Raw genomic sequence first — 13328 nt, 5'->3', positions numbered from 1 at the left:
TTTTGTGGTAGTAGATTTTATGCTGTAAATAATCTTTTAGGGCAAAGAAGAAATGCTGAGTTTCATATCACGTTAAGGGGCCAGAGACCACAGATACAGAAGTAGTTAAAATCATTTTTCAACACTCTGCAATTGAAAAAAAAACTAGGTGAAAAGTACTGTCATAATTATGTATAAGTGTTTTCTTGCTTGCTGGTGGTCTAAATGGCAATTCATTGACAAGGTGTGAAAATACCACCTAGGAGAAAAAGTGAATTGCATATGAGCAAATGTGTGCCTACTGGGCATGGTGCAATTTTAGGGGTTGTGTAGGAAATTCACTGTTCAGTTATCCTTGCAGTACTCTACATGGGTGAGAAAGCTAAAACAGTTCTTTGCCTCTCTCATGTGGGGAATACTTGTACTTCTTTCCGCTTGCACACGGTCATGTTCTGTTTCACTTTTAAACCGGAACTGTAAAAAGAACAAATGGTTTAGGGGAACCAGTAGTCACTCTGACAAACACTTAGATTCTCAGATTTAAAGAGAAACTCCAACCTAGAATTGAACTTTATCCCAATCAGTAGTTGATACCCCCTTTTACATGAGAAATATGATGTTTTTCACAAACAGACCATCAGGGGGCGCTGTATGACTGATTTTGTGCTGAAACCCCTCCCACAAGAAGCTCTAAGTACCGCGGTACTCTGGGCAAACTGCCACAATGTAACAAGGTTCACAGACAGGAATTAGCTGTTTACAGCTTTCTCTAACAGCCAAAACAGCGCAGCTGCATAACCTGCCCACAGTAAAAATGTCACCATGTAATAAATGTCAGAATGTAAATCGGGGAGAGGGAAGATTTTACAATGAGCAAACACTGACTAAATCATTTATACATAATTATGGTAAAAAATGAAGCACTTTTTTTACTACATTATTTTCACTGGAGTTCCTCTTTAAGCGTGCACTTCCTGTGCCCAGACTCTAAGGCCTGGTTCACATTAGCGGTGAGCGGAACGTATACTGTACAAAGGGACCGGTATGCGAATGGATCCAGTGTTAAACCAATGGATTCGTTCACATCCATCTGCTTGTACGGATCTGTTGTCCGTGCTGCTAAACGGTCAAAAAAAATGCAGCAGGACCTACTGGTAATTTCCCGGACCGTTTTGCCCAGCAGACCGAAAACGGAAAGTTTTGCAGCTACATAGGAACAAATAGAAAACAGACATTTTACATCACACTAGCTGTAAAAACTGTTTTTTACCTGATCCTGATGGCTGGATCCATATGGCCAGTTCTGTGAAAAAATGCAAATGTAAACTGGGCCTAAGGAAGAGGACTGATGTTTTATTACCCACTGCAGCCTCACTGAAATAGGGGAGTGGTCCAATACAAGTCTAGATACCTCCATGTCCTCATAGTTTTGACCAACTGTCATTACCTTGGTCCTGACAGTTTGCTGTCTATGGACCTCACTGCATTGTGGGAAGTAGCAGCTTTTCCCAACTGCCAAGCAAGCAGTATCACCCTGTGTGCATAGGACTCTCAGTGACGAACATTTCGTACCAGTGATACATTTCAGAATCCAGTTGGCTTTTACAATGGGCAAACACTGACTAAATAAACTATAAATTAAAATTGTAAACAATAAGCAATTTTAATAATTGTTATTTTTACTAGAGTTCCTCTTTAATTTGCGAGAATGCAAGGAGGGAAGGAGGGGGTCAGCACTACAGCTGGATCTACATGCAATATGGGAGACCAACAGATTAGCGGCAGATTTCACTTGTGGCACAGCCAGCGTGCTCAGACTGGAAAGCGAACAATGTTCAGCAAATAGTAACAAGAAGTACAGAGTCGGCACTGCTGTGAGCTGTAATTTAATCCACAGGTGGTAAACATCACATGCGTGTAAAATGGAAAAGGTACACGTACCATGAAGTGGAGGCTGTGAGCTGGTGGTGGGTGCTGGGCACAGGATCAGCCTGACAGCCGTTTCGCGCTTCTACGGAGCCTCCGTAGAAGCGCTCAGCGCGAAACGGCCGTCAGGCTGATCCTGTGCCCAGCACCCACCACCAGCTCACAGCCTCCACTTCATGGTACGTGTACCTCTTCCATTTTACACGCATGTGATGTTTACCACCTGTGGATTAAATTACAGCTCACAGCAATGCCAACTCTGTACTTCTTGTTACTATTTGCTGCCCTCCTTAACTTGCATAGCCTGACAGATATAATAATTTGTTGGTCTGCAATGACCGGACAATAATACCAACTTTCTTTGTGCTTTTCTTGTGTAGTTCTCCTTTATGTTGGAGTACAAAGGCCTAAAAAATTACCTGCTGAAGACCACTGAATGTCCAACTCCGGCAGTGACTCCATCTTCCAGCTGGCTTCTGCGACACGAGTATCACTTTCAGTATTTTGTATTATCATTGCTGTACAAAGTGGTAAATGGTGTTTTATTTTATCTTGTTATCACTTATTCATATGGGAGTAGATGTCTGTGATGTTGTGATGACTAACCTGCTTATAACTGTTTCATCATAGTAATTTATTATTTAGTGTTTATATAGTGCCGCAATACTTTACAGTATTTAATCTTGCCACTAGTTTACCCTCAGAGGATCTCACAATCTAATCCCTACCATAGTCATATGTCCATCGTAGTCTTAAAACCCATCTACACCATACAATTTTTTGTCTGATTCGATTCATTAATTCAATCCGACATGTCCGATCGGGATTCGATTCAATTTGCCATTGCAAAACAATGCCAAATTGAATCGAATCGAATTCCAATTGGACATGTCGGATTGAATCGAATCAATGAATCGAATCGGACAAAAAGTTGTATGGCGTAGATGGGGCTTTTTTGTTACATCCGATTCATTGATTTGATTAGATTCAATACGACATGTCCGATTGGGATTCGATTCAATTCAATTTGCCATTGTTTTGCATTAGGCCAATTTTGGGGAAGCCAATAAACTTCTCTGTATGTCTTTGGGATGTGTGATGAAATCGGATTGTTTACAGAAACAGGGAGAACATACAAACGCTGTACAGATAGTGCCCTAGCTGAAATCCGAACCGGGAACCCAGCGCTGCAAGGCAAGAGTGCTTACCACTGAGCAAACCGTGCTGTCCACCAATGGCCTAATTTCTAAGAAACTAGCAAAGTACAATATTATTAATGCTTTGAGAGATTTAGCAAAAATTGATTGAAACCAAACAAGACATTCTCTAGAGGAAGGTGCAATCACAATCTGCATAAGCCGTTGTAGAGGTAAACACCATTTATTAAACAAGTCATGGCATATTTCCTAGAGTGCTACAAAAACACATAAATGCAAGAATCACAAACCTACATGGCCAATTGTGGACAGCCTAAGATCCAATATGCACAAAATAAGGCAGCAACAGATTAAAAACATAAGTTCCAGGCCATCACAACTAAGGGGGTAATCAACCCAAATGGGTGACAGATGTTTACCTGGGTCAGTTCCCGGTGGGACTGGTCAGTAGTCAGATAAGAGGAACTTCAGTTGTGCAATAATTGTGGGTACCCATAGGGTCTTCAAAATCCACTAATGTACTTAACCAAAGAACTAAGAGTTGGTAGGGAAGGGGAGAGATCTCTCAGGTAACTGACTGGTCAGTATTTTTAATCCATGAACAGTGAATTCTGGATTCTAAGAAGGCTGGATGAATAACTGGATGCTGGGATTAGCCACTGGTGAGCCAAAATATGCTCTAGCTAGTTCTTTCAGTACTCAGGACAAAAACACTATAAAGGAACTGCAGTGGTAGCTACTCTATAGCCATCTGCATGTCACGGTGGGCAGCACGGTGGCGTAGTGGTTAGCTCTCTCGCCTTGCAGCGCTGGGTCCCTGGTTTGAATCCCAGCCAGGGCACTATCTGCAAAGAATTTGTATGTTCTCTCCGTGTCTGCGTGGGTTTCCTCCGGGCACTCCGGTTTCCTCCCACATTCCAAAAACATACGGATAAGTTAATTGGCTCCCTCTAAAAAATTGGCCCTAGACTACAGTACTTAAACTACATAATATAGACATATGGCAATGGTAGGGATTAGATTGTGAGCTCCTTTGAGGGACAGTTAGTGACAAGACAATATATACTCTGTACAGCGCTGTGTAATATGTCGGCGCTATATAAATACTAAATAATAATAATAATAATATGTCACAAAAGGGAAGGTAGTCGGTCTCATAGTTAACATTAATATTTTTGAGGACACTATTATTTTCTTGAACTTGGGAGTAAAGGGTGATTGTTGTCTTGTTTTCATTGATTGTTACAACACTAATGCTAAGTACAGACAGGTTATGTTTTATGTCTGTTTCATGTATTAATACTGCTCATGTATAATTGTTTATTCTTCAGCTTAAAGAAAATCATACTAATGAGACTTTGTTTTCTCTTCCCCTTTCAGGTCGCTGCCTCTCCTGAGTGTTCCCAGCATGCATCACTTTTCCACTGTGTCTCCCTGGCACTACTGAGCAGACTATTGCCAGGCAGTGAGCAATTGGCTCATAAGATTCTTACTTCATATGCATTCAACCCTGTGTTTCTACCGTAAGTGGTTACTGTCGATTGTGCATTTGTTACAGGGGGCCTAAATAATGTGCTCACATGACCACTATATGTTTTATCTCATGACTTATTATGACCACCATCCAGGGAGTAATATTTTTCAACGTATACTCAGCTCCCTTTCTGAACAATATCACCATTCTTGGAATTTTCTTGACATAATCCTGAATCAAAGGCAGGGCTGTGGAGTCGCTGCAAAAATCTTCCGACTCCAGGTACCCAAAATGGCTCCGACTCCTCGACTCCGACTCCTTAGTCCAGCGTTCTTCAACCGAGGTTCCGCGGAACCCAGGGGTTCCGTGAGGATCCCTCAGGGGTTCCGCGGCATTTTGCCTCTTCTGTGGGACAAATTGGTCCCACTTTCCCCTTCCATGGGACAAAATAGTCCCACTAGTCTGCTGATGTGGCCGGTGGATTGATTCACCCATCACTCTGCTAAGCAAGCATTGAAGGGCGCGAAAACCGCCCAATGAGAATGCAGAGTCTGCTCTCTCATTGGGTTGTTTTTGCGCCCTTCAATGTTGCGTGAGAGAGAGAGAGCGAGTATGGCTGACGCAGGGACATCGCGTGGACTGGAGGCAGCGGGGATCCGAAGGCGACGGCTGAGATCGAGGATGAAGAGATGAGAGGCAGCTGGTGGTGAGTATGTACTTTATGTTTATGCCGGCGGGGGAGCGTGTCAGCATGCAGGAGGGTGATAGCTGGCCACCGGAGTCCCATGCAGCCGCACGGAGACTGGGGGCAACTTTACTAGGGTTACCTATGCCTACCTATACCTATTCTGGAGGCCCCTATTCCTGCCTACTCAGGGAACACCTATGCCTAGTTACCTATACTGGAGGCCCCTATTCCTGCTTACCTACCCAGGGAACACCTATGCCTAGTTACCTATACTGGAGGCCCCTATTCCTGCTTACCTACCCAGGGAACACCTATGCCTAGCTACTTATACTGGAGGCCCCTATTCCTGCCTACCCAGAGAACACTTATGCCTAGTTACCTATACTGGAGGCCCCTATTCCTGCTTACCTACCCAGGGAACACCTATGCCTAGCTACTTATACTGGAGGCCCCTATTCCTGCCTACCCAGGGAACACTTATGCCTAGTTACCTATACTGGAGGCCCCTATTCCTGCCTACCCAGGGAACACTTATGCCTAGTTACCTATACTGGAGGCTTCTATTCCTGCTTACCTATACTGGGAGCACCTATGCCTAATTACCTATACTGGTGGCCCTTATTCCTGCTTACCTATACTGGGAAACCCTATTCCAAATTACCTATACTGGAGGCCCCTATCCATGCCTATACTGGGAACACCTATGTCTAGTTACCTATATTGGGGGCCCTTATTTCTGCCTACCTATACTGGGTAGTATCAATAATACCAATGATTTTTTTTTTATGTGGGATGAATGCACTGCATATATGCCTACTACTGCATTTTATGTGGGGTAATTGCTGAATTTCATGTGTGTGCTATAGTAGTTGATTGGTACAATTTATATGTGCAGTGATTGCCACATTGTATACAGGGGATGATTAATGCATTTATTATGTGAGTTGATTACTGCATTTGCTATGCTAGTAGATTGGTGCAATTTATATGTGGGGTGATTGCCACATTATATACGGGTGTGATTAATGCACTTATTATGTGAGAGGATTACTGCATTTGCTTTGGTAGTAGATTGGTGCAATTTATATGTGCAGTGACTGCCAAATTGTATACAGGTGTGATTAATGCATTTATTATGTGAGATGGTTACTGTATTTGCTTTGGTAGTAGATTGGTGCAATGTATGTGTGCAACATTGTTTGTATGTGATATTAGTGGTGATAGAATGCTAATTAGTAAACGTTTTAAGTTTGCAATCAAAATGGCGATGTTTCTCGGCATCATTTTCATGCAGGGGTTCCCTGAGATTTGAAAAAAACTTTAAGGGTTCCCCGGCCCAAAAAAGGTTGAGAAAGGCTGCCTTAGTCTAATACTTAACAGCACTGGGGATTTTGTACAAAAATCATCCGACCACGACTCCCGAGACCGACTCCTCAGTTTATGAAATCAACAACTCCGACTCCGGGTGCCCAAAATTGCCTCGACTCCGACTCCAACTCGGACTCCACAGCCCTGAAAGGTGCCATCTTTGTAAAGTTATGAAATTGTACAGTAAAGGTTTAGGCTAGGTTTCCACTTTGCATTTGTGTGAAAACAAATGATTATGAATGGGCTAGTTTCTGTTTCATGCAAATTTTTGCATGGCGTTGTATGCATGGAAAAAAAACCTAAAAGTATGTTCCATATTTTTACATTCCGTATACAATTTTTCTTATACAACAGGAGATATTGGCAGCACTTCCAGATATAGGCGACACCCAAATTGACCAGCTGCATAGATGTGCAGAGCTCCAAACATGAGCAGATTACACAACTTGCATACAAAGCAGATGCAGCAAAAGATGGCGTTAGCTTCAACAAACTGTATGTGCACAGATTGTTTCCTATTAGACTTTTCCACGGCGATGGACAATTTTTCAAATATAATGTGAAAAATCGCAATAAAATGCGAATTTTCACGTCCGTTTTCTTACCAGAAAAAGGAAATTGTCATGTTGTTACTAGGCAGAGCATGTACATTTGGGCAATTGTGAAAAATTCACATAAAGCCATGCGTAAAATACTATACATTTTATTCATTTTCTGAAAAATCACGTGATTTTCCTGATGTGAAAACACAATACTACAGTGGAAATGGAGCCCAATTGAAAAAAACCAAACATCAGTTGTAGAGCTGTAGTGAAGCGATGACTGAATAGTTCTGCCTGCAGCACCTGCCGAAATTCCCAGTCCAGGCAGAGATTTTTTGCCAATTGACATATAGGGCTTGATTCACTAACTGGCGCTAAGCTGGGCGCAAACCACAGCGCCCATAGGACCCCACACAGTGCGCGCAGCGCGGCAGCCTATGTTTAGTGCGCGATGATAATGTCGTACCTGCTGCCCTTTAACCGGCGCACCCGGTGTGACGAAAACGGCGAATTGGGTGGCACCAAAGCGGCGGCCACCCGATGCGCCGTTTTCGTTGCACAGGGTGCACCGGTTAAAGGGCAGCGGGTGCGACGTTAATGTCGCATCGCGCACTAAACATAGGCTGCCACTCTGCGCACGTTGTGTGGGGTCCTGTCCGCCAAGTAGCTTTGCAGGCTATTAGTGCCCGCAAAGCTACTTAGGGGGCACTAAGAGGCTTTTCACAGTGGCCCTAACAGTTAGCGCCGCTTTGTGAATCAAGCCCATAGGGTAAAAACGGTGACAGAAGTGGGCAAACAATTGACGCTGCTGCCAGCTAAGGAAGTTAATCAATATGATGAACATAAATGTGCGATCTGGGAAGGCCTGTACACCAGAGGACTGTTTTCGTGGTTGTAAGGAATAATTATGTCAATGTTTTTGCTATTTCAAAAAAGTATTTCCTGTCCACAGGCTAAAATGGATAAGACCATTTGTAGCAAAATGCTGTATACCGTTACTTTAAAAATTACTTGTTACAGGTTGCTTGTTACAGGCAGTTTTGTAGACAAAATGTCAAAGCAGGCATTTCTTAACCTTTTCCGAAGTGGTTGGAATCTACATCTTGCTCGTGGCTCTGACAGGACGGAGATTCCAACTAATCACCAATGTGCACTCACGCCATCCTTGCCATTCGCACGGCTGTTCCGTTGCTGCACCCACTCGCTCTGCTGTCTCAGTGACAGGAGTCGGCCAATTTCATTGGCTCCTGACCTTGTGATTACTGTCAGCTTATCACAGTTATCGCAGGGCATGACAGGGAAAGGACGGCTCTGGTCCTTTAGGGGCCAGAGCCATCCGGTCCTGAAAGGGTTAAACTTAGATTTTTTTTCTTAAAGAAAACCTAAGCTAAAGCTCAAGTTCAGAAACACATACTTACCTAAGGAGAGGGAAGCCTCTGGATCCTAATGAGGCTTCCTTCAGCGTCCTCTGGTCCCATGTTGCCAATTGTGGACCCTACAGCAGATCGAGGCTGCGCTCCTCTTCTGGCACAAGCAGGGCCGTAGTATGGCCATGCTTTTGCTTGGAGAGGAGCACGATCAGATGAACAACAAGCCATGGTCGGTAATTTTTGGAGCGTCCACGAGTGGCATCGGAGGATCAGAGAACGCCGTGGAAAGATTTATTAGGATCCAGAGGCTTCCCTCTTGTTCGGTAGCTATGTGATTTTGTACCAGAGCTTCGGCTCGCGTACATTTTAGATACGAACAACCATGGGTGCCAATTACTTTTGTTGTTTTCAAGTTATTCGTTATTTCAGCGGCAGTTTCTTTACTTGTGCAAGAATACCAAAATACTTATGCTTGACTTTATCGTAATTGAGGGTTTGAACATGTGTTGACTATTCCTTTAGATTGACAGCCCATGACAGCAAAGAAAGGCAGTCTATGAAGATGAAATATCTTATGTGCACAAGTCCTCCAGAGCAGAGCCTTTTCCGGGGAATAGCAATCATCTGTGTTGGATTTTGCCAGTGAATAGCTCCTCCTCTCTCCCATGTCCGTATTCTTTCCATTGCAAACATGTGGCCACAGAGATGTTCTTTTCATGTCCAACTAATATCTAATGCCTGCACTGGATTAAAGAGACACTGAAGCGAAAAAAAAATTATGATATTATGATTTGTATGTGTAGTACAGCTAAGAAATAAAACATTAAGATCAGATACATCAGTCTAATTGTTTCCAGTACAGGAAGAGTTAAGAAACTCCAGTTGTTATCTCTATGCAAAAAAGCTATTAACTCTCTGACCAAGTTTAGTCCTGGAGAGGGCTGTTATCTGACTTTTATTATCTCAAGTGTTATTGTACTGTTTACTTTTCCTCTGCTAGAGGAGACTTCATTACTTCACAGACTGCTCTGAAAGACTCATTTTGAATGCTGAGTGTTGTGTAATCTGCACATATTATCGAATAATGCAATGTTAGAAAAAACACTATATACCTGAAAATAAAAGTATGAGAATATTTTATTTGCTGCTAATCTTCTAGTAATTATTCATAGTACACAACCAATTCACTATATCATATTTTTTTTTTTCGCCTCAGTGTCTCTTTAAAGGTTCCAGTGTTTTGTTTTTTCTGAAACCTCCTCGTCTGGCTTTGTACGTTTTTCATTAGCGGTCAAACATTTTATTAGTTCTTGGTAGTTTTTAAACTAGGGAAAGCTGTCAAAAACATACCCAGTCAAAAAATAATAATACTTTTAATTGGTTTGACAAACTGTTATAGTTTTCATCCTTTTTTGTTTACAGAGAAGGAACTGCTGGAGGTCCACAAGCAGCCGATTTGTCTGACATTCTACATATTACATCTGAAGCCAAACCAGTACCCCCTGGTTCAGCTTCTTCGACTTCAGCTTCTCCAAGTCGTGGTGTTCTTCTGGAACAGGCCTTAAAAGACCTTCCTTCTATTCAAAGCTGCTTCTTGGTGCACTTTGCCCACATGGGACAAGCTCTCAATCACTCTAAGGTTGTCTATCAGGAAAGGACTTGTTTTATCCAGTCTGCCATGCTACCTGAAGCCAAAGCTCCCATTCTGCCTTCTGACTGGTCATTCCTTCCATTGATCAGTCTGTACAATAAAGTAACTAATGCAGAGACGAGAGGGAAGGTAGTGAATACTCTTCCTCCAGATCTGGTCAACACCGTCAGCAGGAACTTGCAATGGATCCTTCTTTTGGAGACTTGGCGCCCTGGATCTCTGCAAAGCATCCCCATTGCGGCAAAGCTGGCCAGACTGGCTTGTGTTTTTCTGACTGGCGGTGACCTCTTCTTAGAGGCACCTGTCCACACATACACTGCAGCACTTACAGTCCTTTATAGTCAACCCAAGCACATGGAGGCATTGAAGCTTGATGTGCCTCTGCCTGGTCTGGCATCATTCTATGATTTTTACATGGACCTACTGGAGCAATTTGAGGCTGTATCTTTTGGTGACCCTTTATTTGGAACGTTTGTACTGCTTCCGCTGCAGAGACGTTTTAGTGCCCAACTGAAGCAGGCTATGTTTGGAGAACATGTCAGCAGTTTGAGGTCCCTGTCTGTACCATTGAAAGAGGTAAGCCTTGATTGGAGAGAAGTACTAGGTTGAACTTGTGACGTTAAGAAGGGTGAAACCATCCTGGTATATAGAGTACCAAACCCATTACAATCTTAAATCAGGGGTAGAGGCACCCAATGCACAAAAAATAAGGCTAATGAACTGTTAATTTTATAAAAAGAGATGCAAGCTTACCTCTCTTGAAGAGTTTGGACCAGTTTATTAAAAAAAAGGTCTCATTTTAGAGCATATAAAATTGACAACACATTTCGCTGGTGCTTGCTGGCTTCCTCAGGTCAGTGAAAAAATAGATGCCTTAACTGCTGTGGCTGTGTAGCAAGCATGAGCACCTTTCTATCAACACAGCCATAGTAGTTTAATTGACCTGAGGAAGCTGGCAAGCCCCCACGAAATGCGTTGTCAATTTTATGTGCTTATTAAAATACCTTTTTTTTTTTTATAAACTGGTACAAATTCTTCAAGAGAAGTAAGATTACATCTCTCTTTATAATATTAACAGCTTATATTAGCCTATCTTTAGTGCATTGGGCACCTCCACCCGTTTTAAGTGTCTTGTCATACCTCTTTAGAGGTAATAGTTTTTTAGTGGTAATAAAGAACTTTTGGAGTGCGACCACCCAGTTCCCGTCACAGACCTGGAAAACCGACCAGGGGCAGTTCATTTCTGTCTGCTCTGACAGTGGTTGCAAGGATTTACAGTGGTTGCAAGGATTTACAGTGGTTGCAAGGATTTGCAACCCAACTTTGTGATTATGTACATTCTTAGCAATTTGCTTTTCTGAATCTTACACCAGAATTCCCCAACCCTGTCCTCAAGGCCCACCAACAGTACATGTTTTGCAGGAAACCACAAACATTCACAGGTGAGGTAATTAGCGTCTCAGCAGAGCTGATTAACTACCTCTGTGGATTTCTAAAAAACATCCACTGTTGGTGGGCCCTGAGGACAGTGATGGGGAACACTGTTTTACACGATTCTGCACCATTTTGGGCTCTTGATCTGAAGTGCCAGATTGTCTCAGGTGAGCATATTGTTATCCTCAGAGCTCTCCCTGGAAACCGCTGTCATCCCTCCTCACTTCTCCATAGCAACAGAATGTGTCATGAGGCTACAGCCTTCTGTACAGCACTCCGCCCCAAACTGTCTCTCAAGGAACCAAGTTTCCTTGTGGCAGGGGTGTAACAATAGCCCCTGTGACCCACACGACTGTGTGAGGGCTATGGGCCCCTCCTCCTTTCTAGTTTGCAGAGTTAGCAGGGGGTGCTGTAATTTACCTGTGAACAAATATTACAGCGCTCCTTGTGCTTACTCTGCTGCAAGCAGGGGGCATGGGGAGATACTGATCGGTAAGGGACCCCATGATCATTTTGTCTGGTGGAGCGGCGTTGTTACACCCCTGGTCTTCGAGCGACTTTCTGTGTATGTCCACTTATATTCTTAGGTAACAAATTAGACTCCTGTGTGTCAAACTCCTGTGTGTCTGAGATAAACACTCCTGAGAGAGGGGACAGATACAACGTTTAGTAGATCAAGCTTTGCAACCATGGAAGCTGAAAAAAAACCCATTAAAAATTGTGGTTATGCACCTGAGACAATCAAGACTTTGAACCTAGATTTTTAGCCTTTAAAACCAGAATGAGACTCTGATTACAGGAAATTCTTGTTTACTAGGGATGATCAGTGAGATGCAAATAATTCAGCGTTAATGCAGGATTATGCAAAATCTGAATGCAAATATATGCAACTTGAAATGGAATAGTAAATCATGGCAAGGTGGCATACATTTACATACAAAATTTACATAACCCGTGCATCAACTTGGAATTGTTTGCATTTCATTGACCATCCCTACTGTTTAGTATTAGGTCACTTCAGGATAACTCTGCTGATTGTGATGTTTTAAAACGAAGTTGGGTGCTGACATCTTTGTATCATGCATCTGCCGTAAGCAAGTAAGTACATTGGTCAGGAGCTGCTTTCACTGTGTGCCAATCACAGTGATCAGGAAAGGTAAAATTATATACAAAGGCTCTGGTCCTTAAAGGAGTTATCCGGCAATATAAAGAAAATAAGCGCTACTTCTCCATCATCACTACAGTACAGAGCACTTGGGGAGGGGTAGAGAGATTGGGGGCTGGGGGCTGTACACAAGAGCCTGTTGCCCACTGAATAGGGACTCTCTACAAATCTTTGTATGAATCCTTATCATTGGCTTAGCAGATGCAGTCATTAGAACAATTGTACAGAGAGCAGAAAGCTTCTCTATGTGCACTTAGTTGTCCGTCTCTCAGGACAGGGAAAAAAGCTTCTCCTCCACGGGGCCCCCTGCGGCTGCATCCCTTGCAGGGTCTATTGTTACGCCCCTAGATGTCCTTAAAGGAGTTGTCAGGCATATTGTAACAAAATAAATGCTACTTACCGGGGGCTTCCTCCTGCCCCAAGCTCCCAGCATGTCCCTCGCCGCAGCTCTACAGTCAGCCGTTCGCCGCAGCTCGCTCCCGTTCCCCGGCGATGACGTCAGGCCGACCTCCAGTCAATCACCGCCACGTGGGCCGGAGCGGAGTGCGTATTTTTACTCACCTGGGGCTTCTTC

General features: G+C 43.2%; 1 protein-coding gene across 1 annotated transcript in view; it reads left to right on the top strand.

The window, feature by feature from the left end:
* RPAP1 (RNA polymerase II associated protein 1) overlaps positions 1-13328 on the top strand; it is a 101840-nt gene that overhangs the window by 75474 nt on the left and 13038 nt on the right. Inside the window, exons 20-22 of the mRNA XM_068254291.1 lie at positions 2286-2435; positions 4443-4585; positions 9927-10731. Coding sequence (XP_068110392.1) covers positions 2286-2435; positions 4443-4585; positions 9927-10731 — 1098 coding nt within the window. The remainder of the gene's footprint in view (positions 1-2285; positions 2436-4442; positions 4586-9926; positions 10732-13328) is intronic.

Source organism: Hyperolius riggenbachi, chromosome 9, assembly GCF_040937935.1.
Source record: "Hyperolius riggenbachi isolate aHypRig1 chromosome 9, aHypRig1.pri, whole genome shotgun sequence".
Classification (NCBI taxonomy): Eukaryota; Metazoa; Chordata; class Amphibia; order Anura; family Hyperoliidae; genus Hyperolius; species Hyperolius riggenbachi.
Note: the sequence above shows the minus strand (reverse complement) of the source record. Positions and strands in the feature narration are given on the sequence as shown.